Here is a 24,474-nt window from a genome sequence, read left to right on the forward strand (position 1 = left end):
GGTATCTGATATCATGTGAAAAAAAAAAAAAACTTGCAATAATCTATCTTTCTTTCTGTTATCTGTTTCTTTTTCATCTATCTATCTATTCTGTTTCCTCTTCAATCTGTTTTTTTTTTTTTTAATTTTCATTTTCACCTCTCTACTTTTCTTTCTATAATTTTACTTTCTTTTTCTATCCTAATATTTCTTCTTCTTCTTCTTCCTTCTCTCTCTCTCTCTCTCTCTCTCTCTCTCTTTTCTCCCTCCCAGCCGGGACAAAAAGTGCAATACCACTGGACTTTGTGTCCAGACAGAACTAGTCTAACACTTTAACGAACAGTTTCTTTCCGCTTGTTTATGTCTTTAAATTCAGACGAGCAGGTTGATCCAGCGGACGAGGCCATCAGCGACACACGGGAAGGTAAGTAAATCAAATTTTACATTATCATTTTAAAAAGATTACTTTAAAAAAAGTTCTGTAACCTTTATGTCACGTTTTGCATACATTTGTTTTTTAGATAATGATGCCAGAGTGATTTTATGTCATTTTCATGTCATTGTGAATCGCCAAAATTCAACTGAATATGCTTAGAAAAAAGAGTCAAAACTGGGATGGGGAGAACGCCACAATTTGTTTTTCTTTGTTGTCACTAATCCGCCATTAAATCTCCATTGTGCCACACAACATGTATAATAAAGTGGCTACGTACTGATTAAAAAGAAAAAAAATATTCTAGAATAAACGTATTTTATTTGAATTAAGTACATAAATCATATTCGCGAAATATGCAAAAAAAAAAAAAAAAAAAAAACATGAAAGCGCTTCCTGTAGTCGTCATTTAAAACCATTAGCACGAGCTACTCGCTACCATGGTAACAGTACTTGGTATATTGTCTTTTGCTATCAGTTTGATTCAAGACACGCAGATACTGAATTTTTTGTAACGTGGAATCTAAATAAATAATGAAATTAATTGTATTATCGAAGTGGAGTGATGATTTTATACATTTTTTTCCTTCCCAGACAACGATAATTATGTTTTAGATAATCCCCGTGTTTTTTTTTTTTTTTTCAATGGGCTTATTGCATTTGGCTAAATGTTTTATTGCTACTACTAGCAATGGATCTTCGCTGACTCTCTCTCAGCTTATCGAAATGCGTGGGATGTATTAACAGAGTGCAACACTCTCGGAGTGATTAACGTTTGTTAGATGGAGATGGGTTGGAAGCTCTAAATGACACGCAATGCATGTTAGCCAGTTCATCTGTTGATGGCGTTGCCTTACAAAGAGAGAGAGAGAGAGCGGGGCCATTCATTATTTCGCCTTGTTCAAGGTAGAAATCTTTTGCTCTATAAATTATCCGTGCGTAACAATCCAGTGAAAGCTCCAAAACTATCAGAACACCGTATGCTAGAGTGATGATAGAATTCTAAGTAGCGAACTTTTAAATGCAACCTTCAGTTTCAATTATATCGAAAATTTTAAGCAATCATTACGCACAAATATAACGACATATAGAATTCGTTTAAAGAAGTAAATGCAATTTAAAATATCAAGGATTTTCTTTATGATGATTATATGTTTTCTAAAATGCTGTATTAGTTTATGACAAGTTTTACATGTATGTTGTAGATAGTTATAATAGTTATTATTATTATTATTACATGACACCTCCAGGTTTTACCATAATTGTCATATAATTTTATTTCGTTTCCAAACGTTTTTCCTAAAAGTTTGGTTCTAAAATGTTTTTTAAGCCAAATATGAGATCACTCGAGAACTTTAATAATCAAAAACTATCAGACATCATTAAAATCTGTCCAGGATGGCATTTTTTACATTCTCATACACATGTCATTTTATTATATTTTATAAATAAAGTTAATTGGTGTCTAGACACTTTGAAAAACTCGCTTGAAAAAAGAAAGAATAAACAGATATAAAAATAAAAATTATTTATAAATTATTAGTACAGGAAAGTTCTTTATGAAGCGGATAAAAAAGAGACTTTCACTGCCATGTGGAAACCACAATTCTTTATATTCAAAGCAAGGGCAGAGCCATTTAGCTTACATGGATTTTTATTAATTACAGCGATCATTGTTTATATATGATCGTTCTTTCTTTGCATTACATTCTGATTTGAAGAAGTGATTAGTTACTTTTAAAATAAAAAATACTGCTTCAAAAATACTGTAATTAATTGACCAATAAGAAAGTAATTTATAGATTATAATAAGTGGAACGTAATAGTCACCGAGTAGAATGGAATTGGTTCGGTTGAGTTAGAATTATGGAACAATGAATGCTATGCGGTCCGAGTATTGTTGATGAATGACGTATCTTCTAGTTGAAATACCACACCTCATTCTTGTCATTATGTTGGAAGTATTTTTTGGGTTTTGTTGACGTTATCCAGAAGCACCAGAAATAGGCATGATTGTTGATCAGTAGTTGCTGGCCGTGTTTATTCATTAATCCATATACAAACCTAAGAACTAACTTCTCGTCCTGATTCATCCCATCTGTCTGTCCTCAGGAATAGCTTTCCTCATGTCGTGTTATACAAGGACTAAGATCCTTAGCTATACAATCAATATATCGATAGATTCTTACTTTCTTTTTAATCCTATTCCGATACACACAACAGTGATGTGTTAGAGGTTATGCACCTTTTATTTGCTTCTTCATTTCACAAATTTTTGTAATAATGATCTACTAATGGGAATGGATCACTGGTTACATAAGCTAGGAAATCTACTTTAGAAACTAGATTGTTTTGTTTTGTTTTTAATTTTTATTTTACACTTTCACCGGCCACCATGATATCACCATACCAGCAGAGGGTAGCGTGTTGGTATCGCAGCGCAATTTCCCTTTATTTAAAGACTATTTGATGTAACATTTCGAAGTTTTATGTAACATAACAAAGGAGAAACCCAAAATCTCCGAAAAATATTCTAACATAATGTAATAATGAGGTTATCCCCCTCCCTTTATGATAGTGATGGGTTGCGATAACTAAAAATGAACAAATAATAAAACAATATTGAATAATTATGTGAATAGTTGTTTTTATGCTCGCAGAATACTGCAGAAATGTTACCACACTTTGACACTCTTGAGAAAGAATGTAGTGTCAATAAAACCTCGCAGTAATAAGGTTATAATCCTGAATTATATAGAATTTCTGCGCATTAACAAGTTATCAATTACAGAGCGTGAGTAGGAACTAAGGAATCAAGGAACTAACCCCGAACAAGATCAAAAATGGTCCGAAGATGACCAATCCAAAAGGAATATATCGAACGATGACTTGAATGATGACGAAGACTGCAATTTCATGTCTGGATTTTAGACACAATGAACGGAGACGTAGCTTACTCGATGTGATGACTCCCTTTGGTCGGAAACCCTTATCAGATCTTTCCGAATAATGAGTGAGTTATTCTGTCTTATACGTTAGTGGAGGGTTTTTTTCTTCCTGAAATTCGAATGTTTTTATTTCTCAAAACCGACCCGTGATGACACATATCTATAGCCATAGAACACACATGGAGGAATGATGATAGTCTGCACTGACCCTCTGCTAAGGAGTAGTAATTTCTGACTAATACCTCAATCGGCTCCAAATGCCAGTACTAGTATCCTGGATACGGTAACAACACAATGAACGATTCAAACAGCAAGGCTTGTTAGCAAACATTGTATGGTTTGATTGGGTTGCGTTGTTTAGAATTATCGTAGAGGGCCTTTAAAATGGCATGGAAGTAGGGCAGCTTAAGGTTGAAACATCCCATTATTGTTTCTATTTAACTGGTTTGTGGATTTTGTGAGAAAAAAAAACTTTTCCAAGAAAAATTTTCGACCACCCTAAGATCGACTATTTTAGCTTTGATTGAAAAAGCCTAGTAAAAGTTTCCTCTCATCCTTGATGGCATTAGAACCAAAATGTTTCCAGTCAAAAGGATATACGTTATTCTTCGGATCGTACTGCACATCCTGGAGTTATTTTATGTTCTTGAGGTAAAGTTTAAACCGAATTCTTATGTATATAAAGTTTCGAAGATAGCTGCTGGGCTGTGATTAGCCTACGAGATTAATAGATGAATAATCACCTCCATCACTTAGCAACGCAATATGTGAAGAAGTATCATCTTTCGGTTTTTTTTCTCTATAAAACTGTTAATTATGTAGATCTAGATCTCTTCATCATCATCACTGTGTTCGCTGCCCTAATGCAGAAATATACGACAACTAAGGAATGGACAGGCACTTTTCTGGGACAGAAAAAAAATTTTCTTTTTTTTTATATATATCACGATGAGGACCGGTCAAAGTATCTGATGGAACTACATGTAAGAGAACTACCTAACATAATCGAAGTAGAAACCATGTCGGATATTTGGAAGTAGCTCCTGATGTCACCCACAATGGAAATGATGAATCAAATGTATGAAAGGCGAGCCTATTTTTACCTCAGTGGCAACCTGAAATGTGTGTGGGGGGGCGCATCAAGTGTGATCGCAAACTTCATGAGACGACTCCAGAGACTGGTGAAATGTTAAAAGCGTTCGGAGAAATCCCAGTCATTTCCGTCATTATAAAGCGGCATTACTATTTGGTTTGTTTTATGTGGAGTATCTTTCGTATCAGGAATTTCATTCCGGGCTAAGATGATTAATCACATGGAAGTCTTGACTCCAATAATCCTCCGGCACATGCCGTGACAATGCACCCATCTTGTGTGGGTCTCTTTCCAAGAATTCTTAACCAAGCGCGCTAATAGTGTGGTTTTTCACCCCTTACATTTTTTTTTTTTTTTAAATTCGCAAACGCTCCTGATCGTGGGAAAGCTCAATACTGGATTCAGAACTGAAAGTTCTCAATGTATTCAATCCCATAGTTTAGAAAAACTAACTAAGGACGTAACATTGTTTACAGATCTCTTTGAGAGAAAGTAAAAGAAATTTAAGTAAAATTCCTTTACTTTCCTTTACACTATCTTCAAGTTAACATTTTCTTGGCAAATGGACGTTGAAGAATGGAATTCTTTTAATCTCTTAATGTATAAAGTCTTTAATGTGGAGTATTGCACTAAATCAACCGAGTCGCCATGACTGACTAACAATTAAAGATATCCACGAAACAAATTAATAACATGTGAGTTTTGGTTCTACTTTTATATTTTTATTTACATTTTTTCTTCCTCCGATTGTGTCAAAGCATAATAACATTTTCTGTGAGAACATAAACTGTCCAATAGTCCCCTAGTATTAATATTGAAGTATTTTTTTCCTATTTAATTATGGAATTATTATTTTTTTTAAGTTGAACCTAATGAAATGTTTAAATATCGATGTATGCATGATATATTAAAAAAACTTTAAACTAAAAATTTAGTTCATTAAGAAATAACATAACCGAAAGAAATGTGTAACAAAAAAAAAAAAAGAAAAAAAAAGTTCTTACCACCCATTTCTCTGCTCATAGATCGGATTTCTACGGTAGACAACTCAGCTATCAGACCGGAGCAGTGGAACAGTCAAGTCCCTCGTTTGAAACTTGACATTGATGACAACGATCCCACCAGCGATTCAAAAGAAGAAGGTTAGATTTTGTTCCAAACTGTTTTAAGTTTAATGAGAAAATACTAAACTTGAATTACGCATCCAACGGTTGTCCCTTGTAAACGAAGGGTCCATTTTTTTAATTATTTTTATTTTTATTTTTATGCTTTCAGACACTCAAGATTGTCCTACAGCACGACGAATCGCCATGGAAAGCCACCAACAAGATCCTGCTGCTAGCATCTTCATTCCCGACTGCAACAGCGATGATCTATACGAGCGTGCCCAGTGTCACAAATCTACGGAGTATTGTTGGTGTGTCAATCCGAAAACAGGAAAGCCTATTAGGGGTACTGCCACTCATGGGGTTAAACCTGAATGCGACGGGGCCAGAAAGGGAGCCAAATCTTTTAAAGGTAAGGAAGTAATGTGTGATAAAGAAATAATACTACTTCTTACGAAAACAGAAACTCTCGTAAACTTTGTCGTTATTGCAATAAGGCGACATACATCTACCAATCTGTACTGCCCCCCTCTCTTAATTCCCGTATATGGTTTGCCATATTCATAAATGTAACACCAACATCTTAAAATTTGTTACTTTGGTCTAACAGATATGCACATCAACTCTAAAAATAAAAAAATAAATAAATAAAAATAATAATGGTAGGCATTCCACAAATCTCATGAGAAGTCTTAAAATGATAATTTAATGACTTTTTTAAAAAAAATTCAATTTTTGTGTGTATGTTGAACGCATACACGATATAAATTGTAAACAATTTAAATCTTGACGTTCTATATTATGAAAGAAAGAAAGAAAAAATGCACCAACTGGAGTCCTGTGCTGATAAGACCAAATAGCATAATTTTTCTATTGCAATAGCTTCCAATAAAGCTCTATATAAAATGAAAAGAAAAAAAAAAACAATAATAATCATCCTTTGTTAATAAAAATACTATTTTTATTATAAAATAACAATGCTCAAAGAAAACAAATTAAGTGGTTCATTATATATATATATATATATATCAGAATGAAAATAACTTAATTAGCTGTTTATTTGTCTAAAATAATGATGAACTTTGAGCGTAAAAAATATGTACGTTAACTTTGACAAAAAATTGAATTATACTGCATAATGATTTCACTGACGCAGTATCGTCTGCCATGATAATACGATTTGTGAACTACTGCTATTCTCGTGTTTATTTATCACGCTAAGCAAGTATCTAAATTAGAATTATTTGTTTAAATATAAGTAAATTAAACAATTCTAGGTTAGATAATTACTTAATTGACTAAACACTGATGTATTTAATTTCTGGAGCAAAAAGACATCACGTTTACACATTCAGTCATTTATTTCAAAATATGTATTTAAAACAAAAAAACTAAAAAAAAATTAGATGGCGCTGAAAACTAGATATTGGAATGCAAAGGCAGACTTAATATATCCGTTACGTAACGAAATTTTTCTGAACAATAATTACTTTAAACTTCACTGTAATAAATCAAGAAATATGTTCAAAAGTTGACTTCCCCTTCGACTTAAAATATTACATTTTAAGTATTTTATGCTAAGAATGTTACATTTTCTCGGTCCAACCCATCGAAGACAGTGTTATACCGACAATTCGCTTGTCTGGCGCCATAGTTGACGGCCGGCGTCATTATACTTGCCCCCTGGAATAGCCGTTAAGTCAAAGGTTAAGACGTCGGTTTTCCTGAGTGGCGTGGCAAGCTGTAACCGATTAAGTGAAGTTTTAATTTCTAAAAGGCCAACACACCCTGCGTATTGACTCACGACTGTTTTCCCCTAACTCACGTAATGACAGTGGAAAATGAGGTATTTAATTGTAACACCGAAGGCTCCACTAAACCGGCAATTTTTGAAGTTGGTGGCTACTCCTTTAATTAACCTCAATGTATTCCAAGAAGACACTTAAAATTGAAACTGTTTTTCTAAGAGTTTAAATGTTTTCATGCATAGTTTTGCTTTCTGACCAGAAAAACGTCTTATGGTCGTAAACAAGAAAATAATATATATATATATTTTAAATAAATATATGGATGGATGTCAGGAATCTATTTCGTGTGTATATTCCCGGATATGTTGATATAAATTATGCACCAGTTTTTAGCGATTTTTTATTATTTTTTTAAAATTATACTAATTTAATTTACATAATTAGTATTTATAATTTAAATTTTTTTTATTAAGAATTATTTTTTTTTATTAAGAATTAATATACTCGTTTATTTTTTTAAATCGGTATCAGGCACATGACATTGAGGAGTTGTGGTGTGAATTGGAGGTAGGCAGAACCGTTTAGGGGATATAAAGGGGGGGGGGGAATGAACAGGATATTCCCGGATATGTTGATATAAATTATGCACCAGTTTTTAGCGATTTTTTATTATTTTTTTTAAATTATACTAATTTAATTTATATAATTAGTATTAATAATTTACATTTTCATCACAATCATTCCGTGTCTCTTGCTGACCACATAACAATCGTTATGTGGTCAGCAAGAGACACGGAATGATTGTGGAGGAATGGTCTTGGTAGATGGAGCAGGTGGTCAAGTAACCAAAGCGAATTATATTGTAGAGCTGTTTAATGATTTCTTTATTAATGTTTCGATCTTGAGAGGCGAGTTTTATTCAAGAAGGAATAGAAAGGGTTGAAGGATTAAAAGTTAATGAAGTGGATGTATTTACGACACTAAGTACTTTGGGTGTTATCGTGGCGGTGGTGATAGATAAAATTTCGCCATTGAGGAAATGCCCTAAAGAACTAACAGATCTTGACTTAGCTGTTTAATGAGAATCTTGCAACTAGAAAATGTAAGAAGAGTAGTTGATGAGGGAAATACATACACTGTAATTTTTTTTAGGTTTTGCAAAAGCATTTGATAGGATACCACATGATAGACTAATATTTAGGCTGCAACATATGGGTTTGGATATTAAGTTGGTGGAGTGGATAAGCAATTGGCTGCCTAATAGATATCAAAGGGTTATGTATGGAGGGGCAATATCACGGAAAATGAAAGTTATGGTGAGGGGGGGGTTCACAGGGCTCTGTGCTGGGACCACTACTTTTCAACTTTTATATGACTGATGTCACTAAAATTCAAGGAGGTATTCAGTTGTTTGCGGATGACGTCAAACGGGGGAAGGTTATTGATATGGTAGTACCTCAGGAGGATCTCAGTAAGCTGGAAGGGCTGGTAGATGAATGGGGAATATTGGTTTAATGGTACTAAGTGTAAGATTTGAAATTCTGGGATTTGCAGATGGATTTGCATACTTTACATGTGGAAGTATTCTGGGAGACGTGGAAGAATCAGGGGATCTTGAAGTGTGGTGGATCGAAATCTGAAATTTAAGGGGCATGTTGCAGAGGCAATAAAGACAACTCAGGTTTGCTGCAATATCAAGAAGCACATCGAATAACAAAGATAAAATAGTAGTGATTCCATTGTATAACGTAGTCATTAGATTTGAGCCCAGTAGTCCAGATCTGGTCACCGGGAGTTTATAAGGGGGATGGAGATACTTTGGAGAGAGAATGTAGAGACAGTTGAAAAAAAAAAAAAAAAAGATTTCAAAACTGTGGAATGTAAGTAATAAACTTAGATTGAAGTCATGTAATCTGCAGAGTTTGATTGATAGAAAGCGGAGTGATATGATTGAGACGTTTAAGCTCTAGAGAAATATTTATCTATTATTTAAGTAGAGACCATACTTGAAAATTACGCAAGGCAGTGGTGAAGAAGAGGATGGGGAATATTTAATATTATTGTTTTATTTTTATGTTGTTTGGCGTGGAGAATGGTGGCTTAGTGGAATGTATTGTCAGATTATGTTATGAGTGCTAAGATTGTAAAATGAGTTTAAGCTTCGGGAAGATGGTGCAGGCAGGAAATTTATCCATGAAACGTAAATGCTTCTACTTTAAAAATACCTTCAGTTATTTTATTTTTTAAAAAAAAACGCATTTTGACTAATATACAAATCATTTTTTTTTCCAGTGGAATTTTTAATTTTCGCTTAACGAAAATTGGAACGCCGATGTTTTGCTTACCTTGAATCTGCTTGTTTTTGTATGCATAATTTTCTTCAATAAATCATACACGATAAACAGCCAAAATAGGCGCTCTTTCAGCCATATTGCGATAGGCGCCGTATTAGGGCAACAAGATATTTTACAAATATACGGCGTTCAGTTTATGTGCTTGTTATGTTTTAATAATAAAAAAAAATAGTCACACATACTAAAACTAAGTACTTTGGGTGTTATCTAAACATTTTAGAACACACTTATTTTTAATTAAATTAAAATTTAATTAATATTATTGTGTAATTGTTTTGCATTAATGTTTCTCTTGTAATAAAAACAAAATAGCAATTGGAGATTTTCTTATATTTTTGTCTTATTATCAGGGGCGATATTTAATTGTTTGCCTCAGGGCGCGATTAATCTGGCGACGACTCTGGATAAACCCCAATGTTTATTACTGTAACGCTCTGTGAATTTGCATACTAGATAATGTATGAATGCTTGCAAAAGTCTGCTCTGGACAAGCTACTACGGAATCTTATGTTTATTTAAATAAATATAAATAAAAATTTAAGTGGTAGATGGTTTTTAGCACCTACTGTGAGGCCATTCGTAGAGTGACATGTGGGTCTAATTCATTCTTGGTTGGACGGTCATAAAAAATAATATAAAAAACACATGCTATGCAAATACACTCGCTTTATATTCCTTCGTTTATTACAGTTTACTATGTTCAAAAGAATACCCCCCATCCATCAGAAATTTTTGAAACGAAAGATAGCCAAATTCGTTTTTGTTTTTTTTTATTGAAGAATATACTACGACTTCCTGTAGCACTAATAGATGGCGCCACCAACTCATGTGCACAAGCCCAAATGACGATGATGCTGGATTATGCAAAGATAGTGAGGAATTTGCTCTACTGGAAACTCGAGTTTTTCATCTAGCAACAGCCAAATCGGCCAGAGAACACAAGCAGTCAATCAACAAAAATACTGGTACACAATAAATAACGGAAAAAACTCACGTAGAAAGATTATTTATTAGTATAATTTTCGCCTGTGTGTCACAGGCACCTTCTGTACATTAAGCTCAAAATTAAATACTAACTGACAATTCCAAAAAGCGCCACCTAAGTAGCTGGTGTAAGATAACTAAAATGGTCAATAACTTTCCTAAAAAAAAAATAAATAAATAAATAAAATAAAATAAAAAATTAATACAATAAAAAGTTAGGAAAGATTAGCTGATTTGTAAAGTATTATCTCCCATAAAGGGGATAGACGTAAGCCGTCGGATCTGTTTAAGTTAGGAGAATGAAGTAGAGTTTCACATGTTTCTTTATAAAGGCGTTCCATGATAAACTGACTTTTGTGAAGAACTCTTGTCTTTCTCCAATGAACTCTGTGTCTAGTGAAGATGGCATGTTCAGAAAGTCCAGACTTTTCAGGTTTAAAGTATTCAATATAAGATTGGTGTTCTTCTAGCCGAATAGAGGCAGATCTTCCCGTTTGTCCGAAATAAGATAATCCACAAGAGCACGGAATCTGGTAGACGCCTGGATGATTAAGATGTGGAAGCTTGTCCTTAGGAGAAGTGAGAAAGGTGGAGATTTTTCTAAACGGTCGAAAGGCAACAAAAATCTTCAGTGGTTTTAAAACTTTTGCTATACGTTCACTGATGTCTTGTACATAAGGGTTAGTAATGCGCGTTATTTCCTCTGTGTTTGAAGAGGAAGACATATTAAAACTACTCAAAGTTCTTTTAATGAAGCATTTCTTATAACCATTAGATAGAAAGGAAGAAGTTATGTATTGTAGTTCTTTCTGTAAAAGATCGTCTGTAGAACAAAAGTAGTGGGCCCGATGAACCAGTGTTTTAATAGTTCCTGCCTTTTGACTGGGATGGTGATGAGATTCCGCATGGATATAATGGCCTGCATGAGTCTTCTTTCTATAAACTGAGAAATGTAGGTTACCATCTGGTTGGCGAAGAATTAGAAGATCTAAAAAGGCTAACTGCTTATTTGATTCTACTTCTAGGGTATACTTGATCCTAGGATGAAATGCGTTTAACTTAGTGAGAAATTGTTGAAGTTCATCAGAAGAGCCATTCCATACAGCAAAAATGTCATCGACATATCTGAACCAATGCGTAGGTCTGGGAGAAATATTGTCAAAGATACGTTGTTCAAAATGTTCCATAAAGAAATTGGAGATAGCAGGAGAAAGAGGATTACCCATTGCTGTTCCTTCAATTTGTTGATACAACTTATTTTTAAAGGAAAAATAACCAGAATTTATTACAAAATCAAATACGTTTACAATGTCCGAAGGAAATTCCTGTTGTAGTAATTCAATACGTTCCGAAAGAGGCACATTTGTAAATAAAGAAACAACATCTAAACCGATCATGATATCAGAAACGTCCAAATGAAGATCTGAAATTTTATTTTTGAAATCCAAAGTATTTTTTATATAAGTATCAGTTCTTCTAGTTGAAGAGGAGAGTAAATTAGATAAAAATTTTGAGATTTTGTAAATGGGGAAACCTATACAATCTACGACTGGTCTCAACGGAATGCCTGGTTTATGAACTTTCGGAAGACCATACAATCTAGATGGACGACCGAAGAAGGTTTTAAGTTTTTTCTTTTGATCTTCATTCCATGTAGATACATTATCTATAAGAGAATTAAGTCTCTTCAATTGACTCCGGGTAGGATCCGATGTAAGAGGCCTATAAGTTTTTTCCGAAAGAGGCACATTTACAAAGTGCCTCTTTCGGAAAGTATTGAATTACTACAACAGGAATTTCCTTCGGACATTGTAAACGTATTTGATTTTGTAATAAATTCTGGTTATTTTTCCTTTAAAAATAAGTTGTATCAACAAATTGAAGGAACAGCAATGGGTAATCCTCTTTCTCCTGCTATCTCCAATTTCTTTATGGAACATTTTGAACAACGTATCTTTGACAACATTTCTCCCAGACCTACGCATTGGTTCAGATATGTCGATGACATTTTTGCTGTATGGAATGGCTCTTCTGATGAACTTCAACAATTTCTCACTAAGTTAAACGCATTTCATCCTAGGATCAAGTATACCCTAGAAGTAGAATCAAATAAGCAGTTAGCCTTTTTAGATCTTCTAATTCTTCGCCAACCAGATGGTAACCTACATTTCTCAGTTTATAGAAAGAAGACTCATACAGGCCATTATATCCATGCGGAATCTCATCACCATCCCAGTCAAAAGGCAGGAACTATTAAAACACTGGTTTATCGGGCCCACTCCTTTTGTTCTACAGACGATCTTTTACAGAAAGAACTACAATACATAACTTCTTCCTTTCTATCTAATGGTTATAAGAAATGCTTCATTAAAAGAACTTTGAGTAGTTTTAATATGTCTTCCTCTTCAAACACAGAGGAAATAACGCGCATTACTATCCCTTATGTACAAGGCATCAGTGAACATCATACTATCCCTTATGTACAAGGCATCAGTGAAGGCATCAGTGAACGTATAGCAAAAGTTTTAAAACCACTGAATATTTTTGTTGCCTTTCGACCGTTTAGAAAAATCTTCACCTTTCTCACTTCTCCTAAGGACAAGCTTCCACATCTTAATTCATCCAGGCGTCTACCAGATTCCGTGCTCTTGTGGATTATCTTATTTCGGACAAACGGGAATATCTGCCTCTATTCGGCTAGAAGAACACCAATCTTATATTGAATACTTTAAACCTGAAAAGTCTGGACTTTCTGAACATGCCATCTTCACTAGACACAGAGTTCATTGGAGAAAGACAAGAGTTCTTCACAAAATTCAGTTTCTCATGGAACGCCTTTATAAAGAAACATGTGAAACTCTACTTCATTCTCCTAACTTAAACAGATCCAACGGCTTACGTCTATCCCCTTTATGGGAGATAGTACTTTACAAATCAGTTAATCTTTCCTAACTTTTTATTGTATTAATTTTTTTTTATTTATTTTTTTATTTTTTTTTTAGGAAAGTTATTGACCATTTTAGTTATCTTACACCAGCTACTTAGGTGGCGCTTTTTGGAATTGTCAGTTAGTGTTTAATTTTGAGCTTAATGTACTGAAGATGCCTGTGACACACAGGCGAAAATTATACTAATAAATAATCTTTCAACGTGAGTTTTTTCCATTATTTATTGTGTACCGATATGTCTACTCACGGTTTACCTCTTTTAAAACTTAACAAAAATATTATTAGTGATTAGTAGACGCCATAGTGTATACATGGTGGATTATATAGTGTATTATTAGTTAGTTAGCTGCGGATGGCATATAGTATGTACATGGTGGATTAAGCAGGGCAGGGTTGTGTGGTGTTATAGTGCCTTCCTGTGAGAAACCCCGGGATTCAATGGGAATGTGATGTAATAATAATAATCTTCTGGTTGATCAAGCAATACGTGTGATAATGTTTAATGGAACATTAATTTATTTTGAGTACAGTTATCAGTAGATGACTGTACATCTTTCAGGCTCGAATTGAAAAGTGAGAAATTTGGTCCTTCTGAATATTTTCCATTAGTCCTCTTAAGAACGTTATACACTAACATGCAATGATGCTATGTACCCGCGTCAGTAATGAAGTATTGATGTCATTGAGCTGATTACATTAAATAGACTGATCTCTATAATGAATGGATCAGATCTCTATCAGATCACATCCACGTAATAGTGTAATATTCATAACACTAGACCAGCTAAAAAGAAGCTCGTTACAGGTTATTCTTTCTTCGTCGATGTGTCCCCATTACTGGCAGTCATTAGTGAGGGGAAAACACCTCTATTTATCGATTTCCAAAAGTCAGTAACGGTGGTTGAAAAAGGCTACGTAATTTGGTGTTTCTTCATCTATAAATGGCATCTAAGTGATTTATGGTTTGCAGCCTCCATAGTTCAGTCGGTATAGAAGAAACCTGTTGATCTTTGGAAAGACCTGGGTTCGAATCCCGTCTAGGATGCCGACTACATTTATCAGCGTTTTTTCAACTAAAGGTAAAAGACCTTATCCGATCTTATAAGGGAAGGAAGGTTTTGCTCCCGGAAATTGACTTTTCATTCCTCAAAACCACTCCAGTGAACACATATCTACGGACGTAAAATTGTCCGTAGATATGTGTGTTTTGGTCCGGTTCGGACCCATCAAATTTGCACAAATATGTCTGCATATATAAGACACTAGAGAAGAACAGAAATCTGCAAACTGTCCAATTGTGTCAAAGAATGCAGACAAGAGTATACAAAAGAACATGCAGAGTTCCCGTGGTAATTATGTTGGGACCTCAGATTGTAGGCATTAGTGAGACCTGGCTATCAGAATCAGACATACGAAATGTATCGAGTGTAAAGTGTACAGTACTTTTAGGAAGGATAAACAGGAAAAGAGAAGAGTGGACGATGTGCTTCTAACGATATCAGATGACTTGAATCCAGTTGGTGTACAGACCTGTGACTGTAATACTGGTAACAGTTTTTTATGTACTAGTGAGTCTGAAGCCATCTGGCGTGAGGTGGAATCGAACAAGATCAATTACATAGTGAGGTTTTGGTTAAGGGGATAAAAATCCCTTATTGTTTTTCAGCCAGTAAGCGAAATTAAGATCGAAAACTACGATCTGAACGTTTCATGCCGACGAACTGTCAGCGTATCCAAGCGTAAGAGACCACTTGGTAGTGCCACACCACGGCAACTCGTTGCAAAGGTGGAGCAAGATCCCTCACTGTTCCTGATATTTTCTCATAATGTTATCCCCTTAAATGATCAATCTCGCCAGAAAAAAATAGCCGTTTGGCTCTTCATCATAGTGAGGTTTTATTACCGACCTGGTGGATCGGTTGCTAGTGATGAAGAAATGCATCAAATAAAGACGAGGAATCCGAAAAGAGTAATCATAATGGGGACTTTAATTATCCGAACATTTATTTGGTTGCATGAGAGGAATGAAACTAAATTTATTGAGCTGTTGAGAGACAACTTCCTCAAACAGCATGTGACAGAAGGAACTTATGGTCAAAGAGTGTTACATTTGATTACAGTGTCAGAGGGGAGGGGTTCAGTTAAAGACGTAACTATTCTACCTCCAATTGGTGACAGTGATCATGCGGTAGTCGCTTGGGAAGTGACTAACTTTATGAAAGTTCCATTCAGGAAAGTTTACATGCTGAACTAAAAAGCAGGAAATTATGACCAACTGAGGATTATACTGAGTTCAGTGGAATGGGATCGGTTTGCTGGATGGGAAGAATATGGAGGATGGGGAATGGACAAGAGGGCATCCCTGCGAGGTTTTTTTTTTTTTTTTTTTTTGGTTAAGCGCATCTTTGTGACATCGTGTTTTAGTGGGCGATTTTCTTCTCCAAACTGTGTTAGCAGAGTTAATCTCAGGTAGTATGGTCACTTAAACAGAATGGAAGAGGAAAGATTAGCAGAACAAGTGTTCTCTGCCAGGTTGGCAGGAAAGAGACCCTGAGGAAGACCAAGATATAAGTGGATTGATACAAAAAAATGTGCTTTAGGAGACAGAAATATAAGATCTGACAATGTTGGAGTCTTGACAGGTAACAGATTGATCTGGAAGAAAATTGTTGATAGGAAGTTAGCAATGATGTAAATTTTTCATGTAGTGCTATCATGTCCTGTTCACCCATTGAGGGTACATGTCAGGAATTTGATGGTGATGAACTGTCCACTCTTAAACGGCCAAACTGTCAAAACGGCAAGTTTTACCGCGAGGTTTCGAAGCATCTGAAAGAGAGCATTTGGCGCGAATGTCCAGAAAAGTGGAAGAACAAAGATTGGGTTCTCCACCATGACAATGCCCTCACCCACACATTCGCCTGACAACGTCCTTCCCCCCTCACCCAGTACTTTTTGCTGTTCTCTAAGATGAAATTCTGGCTGAAAGGACATCGTTTTGACACGATTGAGAAGATCCAGTCAGAATCGCAGGAGGTGCTCAATACAGTCACACTTAAGACTTCCAAGCATGCTTGGAATCATGGAAAAATCACTGGGATCGTGTATACATGCTCGACGGAATTATATCGAAGGAGACAGCGGAAACTAGAAGTTAGGGTAATTTTTTATAGTCAAATTCCCCAAAACTTTTGGGTAGCACGTTGTATTTTTTTACTCTACCTTTGGTCTACCCGTTACCAACACTACCATTTCAATAACCCAATTCTGCTTGTACGGAGCAGTTTTCTAAAACATTTTAATGCTGTTTAAGATATGTTAATAGGTTATCTAATGATTTAGATTTAAGATCGTTGTGAACCTGATTGAAAAGAAAAAAAAAAAATTCTGAATTTAGAATCGTGCTTTGGCTGTTATGCAACGTGGTAATATCATTGGACATATCCTTCCTTCTTAGTGTCACCTTTTTTTTTCTACTTTTAATAACATTTATTAATTCCTTAGTATCCATTTAATCCTCCAAATGGAATAATTTCCAATCCTTGAAATAATTTCAAAGGATTGGAAATTATTTCAAGGATATATTAACGGATGTGTATATTATATATAAACAAAAACACTTTTTTCAAAATAAATAAATAAAGTATGGTTCACTGAAATGCTTTTACAGTATTGTCAAGATACTATTTTGCATTAAATATAACCAAGATCTCAATTAATATTATTTATATCAGTTTGTAAAGTCTAAATATAACATTTCTCTTCTTTCAGGATGTTCGCTCCAAAAGAAAAGCGAGTTTTTAGGCGAACTGACAAATTCTTTCATTGAACAGATGAGAGAAAGCAGAAATACAACGTTTGGGTAAACATTTTCAATTCCGTTAGAAGTTTTCTTACATGATTCTATAGATTAGCTTAAGTTGTTATAATTTTATGTATCAAAGGCTTCCATCAAGTTCCAGACTGGCTTTTTCTAATATATTTAAATTCAATAGTAACAACTACAGTTCATCGTATTAATTTATATATTCAAAAAAAAAACATTCAACTATTTTTCTAGCTAAACAACGTTCTTCGTGCTTTAGTTATTTATATTTTATTAATTTTCCAGGGTGTGAGCAATTAGGAACAATTAGGTATTAATATTTTTATATTTTCAAACTATTTTGGTCTTAATTTAAAACTTAAATTATAAATTATACTATCCCTAAGCCATTTGAAAAATTAGTTTATGACTCTGCAGTGTAGTGACTCTTTTCACTACATATTTGGTTTCGAGGTTATTGCTAGAAATTATTTTTGCGTTTTAAATTACGTAAATCCCGTAGACCTCTATATTACTTTGCCAAACACATCACTCATACCAGTTGTAAAAAATTAAAAATGAGCAATTATACAAAAATAATATGATTCAAATCATGCGAATAATTCCAAACTGTGCATGTATCTAAATATATTGGTATGATTCCCGATGTGTGGTAATTAATTCTGTTTTTTTTTTTTTTTTTTTTTTTTTTTAATGTTCTGGCAGTTCTACTCGAGAACAAGCGGCAAGGTGGAAGTTTGCTTTGATGGATTCAAATAATAATCAGGTAAGAAAAAAGATTATCGAAATATACTTTGCATTGAATTCTAGACAATCGTGTCTTAAGTGTCAAGGATTTAAAAACGATCAAATTAATATGTAGCGTGATTGAATTTTATCCAAATTTTACCATTTTTGTTTAATCATAAGAATGCAGTCCAATATAAATAGTGGAAATCTTTCGTATATAAAAAACTGTCACTGAAATTGTATATTCAGAATACTAATTAAGGCCAAAAGATGATCTTAGTATACGTGTAAAATATGTTATAATTACACAAAAAAACACAAATTAAGTCCTATTTATACGAGAATTATTCCGGACACAATCCCATCATATTTGACAGTAAATTATAGTGTTCAATAAGAAATGCCATAATACAAAATAGTTTGTATTTAAAAGTAGCTGTCTTCTATATATCAGTCAATGCGCAGATCACTTCCAAATACGAAAATTGGGCAAATCAGCTTTATTTTAACTCCTAACATGCGATTGGCTGAGATTCCTTCGCTTCAACCCACTATAATGGGAATTTTCTAGGATATGTGGCATGCAATGTAAACAAGATTAACCCTGTTGTTTTTAGATTAAAATTAACAAAGATAACTAAGGTCATGAGATGACAGTATTATGAACGTGAATTTAGTATGTTCATTGGATAGTTTGTCTGTTTTACGAGAAAAAATTTTGTGTGTGTGTGTGCGTGCGTGTTAAGGTTTGGCATTAATTATACTGGTCATAAATATGGCAAATTTAACTTTAACTTATGAGATTCAGATACTAAGACATTAAATATTATACAGTTTTCCAGAAAACAATGTTAGTAGTTCAAACCGGTGACGACTCGTGGCTTGAAATCGTGGGGGTGCTGCAACTTTCGAAATATACATACACACTGTAAGTACAGTGTATACGTGTTTTGGATAAAATATCAAAATTGTGGTAAAAATTAAAAAAAAAATTAAATATGAAAAAATATTGTTTATTATCGATAAAATTATACAGTTTAGTATAATTAAAAATTACTTAAAAATAAAATCCATTATCATAATCCCAATAATGTTCTAAAATAAAAACTATAACAAATGCTATGTCTTTAATTGTAATGTCCAAATATTTAAAGGGACGGAGTAAACACGATAAGCACTACGAACACTCTACTACTGGCGCAAACTGCATATAAACAACAGTGGAACTGCGCGACGGACAGTGCTGCATTACGCTAATAGCTTGCATCTCACTATGACGTGCATATGCTTGCTCGCGTAGCAATATGACACTGTGGTAAACACAGTGCTGCTAGCGTCCTTCGCCCTCCTAAGTGCTTCAAGATGGATTTTTATTATTTTTTATACAAGATAAGACAATTGTATAGGATTATTGATGATAAAATTAAATATTACAAGCAAATATAAATAAATTAATAAAATACATTTATATATCGAGAAAAATTGGGGATGCTGCAGTTCGGCAGTGCCTACGCACGAGCCGCCCCTGTTTCAAACACAAATATTTATTAAAACATTTAAGATAGAGCCTAACAAATACTTTCAATGACAGTTTGAGGGATAAGTGAATAAGTGAACAAGTCCATTGTGGACCCAATGTAGCTGCGTCTCCATTTCATTTAACTCCTCTGGTGTCACTTTTCAGGCACTAAAATAGAAAAACTCATCGGCCTTAAGTCAACATTATGAGGTGCCCCAAGAAATTGACCGTTTTCTATTAAATCACATGTTTGTTTTGGAAGTGTTTATCCAAAATTTGTCAAACAATATTTGCGGGTGAGATTTTCCATCTTGAGCATACGAACACTTGATGCATCGATCATCAGCGATAGCCTGACAGAAGCCTAATTCTTGTTGCATATGAAAATACTAACTGTAATTTTGTGGGGGGAAAAACATATATAAGTCCTATGTGTAATCTAAAAAATACACATAAATCCCTGCTTCAATATACAGTTCAGAAACTGATATAAATCACTTATCCTTTTCAATGCCAAAAAAGACGTTTTTGTCAATTTTGTCCGCGTTACTTCCAGTCTGCCTTTGAGTTTTATTTTTTTATAAATTCCGCCTAGGAAAGTTTATAAACCTATTGCACATTAGTACTGGGTGGGCTAAGGGTTAACTAATCCGGAATCTCTGCTCTACAGAACAAACATGGAAATAGGTCAAGCCACTTTTAAGGTCCCCAAATAAGCGGAACGGTAGTTGCAAACGGTGGCGATCAAACTCATCTCCCACCTGAAGACAATCACAAACATCTCTGATCAACGCGGGATTCGAACCCACCAACTGTTGGTTGGTGGGTTCGAATATCAACTGCTTGATCAACGATGCAAACAACTGAACAAAATCTTGACTATGGGATAAGCCATTAGAACTTAAACAGTATCATAACCTTCATTAAAAAATACGTATATAATTATAATCACATTAATAACGCTGAACTCCCTGAATTTCAAGTAGTTATGTCGCATCGAATACAATAATTATTGCGACAAATCAATAAACCATTGATTTGTCCATTCATAAACGAGTAGATGATGTACCATATCCATTGTAAGCATTTTAATAATATTTTTACAAAGTTCCTTATTCTTAATTCTCTTTCTTTTTATTCTCAAGATTCTTTTTTGCTATTATAAGATAGTAACAATATTGACAGAAACTACCTATATCTGACACATACTTTATCCGTATGTGCACACAATGCATTTAATAGCATATCCACAACGATTGTTTTGTTCGTATGCATGCAATAGAATGTGTAACACTTTCACGAAAATTCAAAGCTTTGTATGTATTTTGAAGTGTAGAGGTACTTGGGCACATCACACTCTTATTTGATGGCATCTCCGCTCGTGAAAGGTTGAAAAGCCGACAAAATACTTGGAACAAATAGTTCCCGTTTGAGTGGAAAAAAACTTTCAGTATACGATTGTCAAATTTGGAAACGCTAATGATATTGAATCTGCTTCTGTTTGATCATCTTCAAGATTATATGCAAGACAGAACACTAGGACAAGCGTACATGACAGAAGGGTTAACAATGCAGATATGAATATTGAAATTCGAAGTGATTACATATTACTTACTATATTATTATTATTATTATTTCGGGCGACTCCAGGGAGTCCTTAGACTCATCGAGGGAGGCCCTAAACATCATGTCCACATAACTATTCGACATTCTCACAGTATCTACCATACCTTGCCTTGAACTAACTTACCGTCATAGCACCCACAGCAGACTCTGGCAGCTTATTCCACTCATTTACCACTCTAAAAGTAAAGAACCCAGCTCTAACACCCCTGCTAACCACACTCTTGCCCAGCTTCCATAGGTGTCCCCTAGTTCTCCCACCACCAGCCTTGATCTCAAAAATATCCTCTGAATTAATCCTATAGAATCCCTTTAGCAATTTGAATGTCTCAATCATATCTCCCCTTTTCCGCCTATCAACTAGTTTCTGCAACCCACAAATCTTGAACCTGATATCATATGGTTCATTCCATAGACCTGCTATCATCTTAGTCACTCACCTCTGGATCCTCTCCACCTCCTCCCCATCGAGAAGGAACCGAGGTGACCAAATCTGGGCGCAGTAGTCGAGATGAGGTCTTATCAAGGCTCGGTACAGAAGTACAATAACTTGCTTGTCTCTGCTCGTCAAGATATTTTTCAACAACCAAGTGAGTTGATGAGCTGATTTAGCTACTTTTGCAATGTGCCCCCTAAACTTCATCTCCCTATCCATCAACACTCCCAAGTCCCTGGCCTCATCAATCTCTTGGAGTACAGTTCCACCAATGTGGTATACTGCTGCTAATCTTTTCACCCCCAAATGCATAATCTTACATTTTGTCACATTAAATTGACATCCATTCTCCTTAGCCCAGAACTCCAATCTATCTAAGTCATCCTGCAAGACTTTGACATCTTCTGCATTCACTATTGCCCTACCCAACTTTGCATCATCAGCGAACGAACAAATGAACTGTTCCACTTATATCCTTCCCTATATCGTTAATGACAGATTAAACAGCAGTGGTCCAAGAACAGAACCCTGTGGCACTAGTCACAGGCCGTCTTTTGGACTCTACTCCTGAATAAACTATTCTTTGATATCTCTCCATCAACCACCCACCTATCCATCTCACCAACCCTATATCCATTCCCATATGTTGTAGTTTACGGATTAGAATTTCATGTGGTATCCTGCCAAACGCCTTTGCCAGGTCCAGCAGTATCACTGTAAACCGATTTCCCTTATCCAGTTCAGCCGTCACTGTGTTATAAAACTTGAGCAAGTTACTGAGGCATGATCTACCCTTCACAAAGCCATGTTGTCCCCTGTACAGTATCTCATTTTCATCAATCCATTCCTGTATTTTTCCCTTGACTACTTTCTCCAAGACCTTGACAATGACTCCTGATATGCTGATCGGTCGGTAATTTGCAACCGTAGTCTTGGATCCTCCTTTATGCAGTCAAACTATTTTCCCCTCCTTCCACACCTTCGGGACTAAACCAGACCCGAGACTCAGATTAAACAACATGGTCAAGGGCACTGATAATTCTTTAGCCGCTTCACGCAAGACCCGTGCCGGTATACCATCCAATCCCACAGATGTATTTAGATTAAAATTCTGTAATAGACTATTCATCTCCACTTTATTCATCACAATTCCCGTATAAACTAATGGTTCCTTCATTTTTTCAATGTCACCACCTGGATGATATACTTTTGCAAAGTGCGCGCTCGGTAACTCCACTATATCGACTGATTTAGTGACCTCCTTACCATCGTCATTCCTTAAAATCATTTTGCCGTGTACAGTTTTTTCTTGCTTGCAGCATATTAAAAGAACTGTTTGGAATTCTCTTTTGCTTGCATAGCTAGTTTCCTTTCATAATCCGCTTTTGCTTTTTTTACCACACTCATTACCCTTCTGGCCTGCACTTTATACCGTTCGTGGTGCCTGCAGGTCACCCCTTTCTTTAAATTCCCTCCACAGTTGTTTCTTTTTTTTTGCAGTTCAAGCTTAATGGTGTTATTCATCCATTTAACCCCTACGTGTTTTACTATTCGGACCCTAGGTATACAATCAGCCATAACCTCCTGTAAATGCTCCTTGACCACTTCCCATGCTCTATCGACGTCCAGCCTTTGCAGTTGTACATGCCATGGCATTGATCCAAGCAATATCCTAAGCTTGTCATACTTGCCAGCACGGTAATTCCAAGACCTTATGATCACTCTCACCAATAGGTGGCAATATGGTCATATTCATTACAGTCAAATTCTGAGATGCTATTACCAGTTCAAGCATTCTCACACCCCTAGTATTTTCAATTACATGCTGTCTCAGAGAGTTATCTCTTAATAATTGAATAAAATCCATTTCCTTCCTCACATGTGTCCTCTCCTCCTTCCAATCAATGTTACCATAGTTGAAATCCCCATAATAATTACCCTCCTCCCACTAATTTCATCAATTTGTTTATGCATACTATCTCCACCATCTATTCAATCACCTGGTGTATAGCAGCACCCAACTGTATATTTTATTCTGCCCGTCTCAATCTCACACCAAATAGCCTCAAATGAGCTCCTCTCACTATCCTGCGATACAACTTCAATTCTCCTTGGCTGCAGTTCATCAGCTATCATCAATAATAATACTACATCCCAAAACGGATTTCCATTGTGGGATGTAGAATTGCTGAACAATACTCACCAGTAGTACTTTAAAAAAAAAAAAAAAAGGCACACGCTATACTCTGCTTATCTGATTCATTTTACTAGCAAGACGAATGAACTAATTTCACTTTTCACTTCTTTAGGCATTAGATAAAAGAGAGTGGAAAGGATTCCGACGTGAATGGAGGCTATTTCACCAAGGAAACAAACACAGAAAGAGGTTACGGAAGTGTTGGAGGAATTTACCCAGGTACTGCGATGAAAACAATAATCAGAAAATCACAATGGACGAATGGTTATCTTGTACAGGTGAGTGAATAACTACAAAGTAATTTTTTTTTAAATCCATGCCATCTAATTTGCATTATGGTTGGTAATTTCTTAGACATTTCACTGAAAGCTAACATCTCATCCTAATCAGCTTAGTTTATATTCTCTACTCTTTAATAAGTAATTAAATTACAGGATTTTTTGGGCTGATTGTAAAAAGGTTTCATTTTGATTTACGTTTCAAAACGCAGTTGTTTCGAAGGCGCTTCTGTGGTATGAAGACAAAATGAAATATAATTCCAATACATTGAT

The 24,474-nt window shown here is 35.0% G+C and overlaps 1 protein-coding gene across 3 annotated transcripts in view; it reads left to right on the top strand.

Moving 5' to 3' along the window:
* LOC150101655 (SPARC-related modular calcium-binding protein 1-like) overlaps positions 1-24,474 on the top strand; it is a 72,217-nt gene that overhangs the window by 43,897 nt on the left and 3,846 nt on the right. The window contains exons 7-12 of one of the 3 annotated variants that reach the window (XM_090400922.1): positions 323-403; positions 5,479-5,595; positions 5,729-5,971; positions 17,365-17,455; positions 18,125-18,185; positions 24,036-24,201. In XM_090400922.1, the coding sequence (XP_090257048.1) occupies positions 323-403; positions 5,479-5,595; positions 5,729-5,971; positions 17,365-17,455; positions 18,125-18,185; positions 24,036-24,201 (759 nt within the window). The remainder of the gene's footprint in view (positions 1-322; positions 404-5,478; positions 5,596-5,728; positions 5,972-17,364; positions 17,456-18,124; positions 18,186-24,035; positions 24,202-24,474) is intronic. The other 2 variants (XM_090400923.1, XM_090400924.1) reach the window with 2 other exon arrangements.

The sequence above is a fragment of the Typopeltis vanoorti genome, chromosome 11 (assembly GCF_054136105.1).
Source record: "Typopeltis vanoorti isolate ZY-2024b chromosome 11, IOZ_Tvanoo_1.0, whole genome shotgun sequence".
NCBI classification, from domain to species: Eukaryota; Metazoa; Arthropoda; class Arachnida; order Uropygi; family Thelyphonidae; genus Typopeltis; species Typopeltis vanoorti.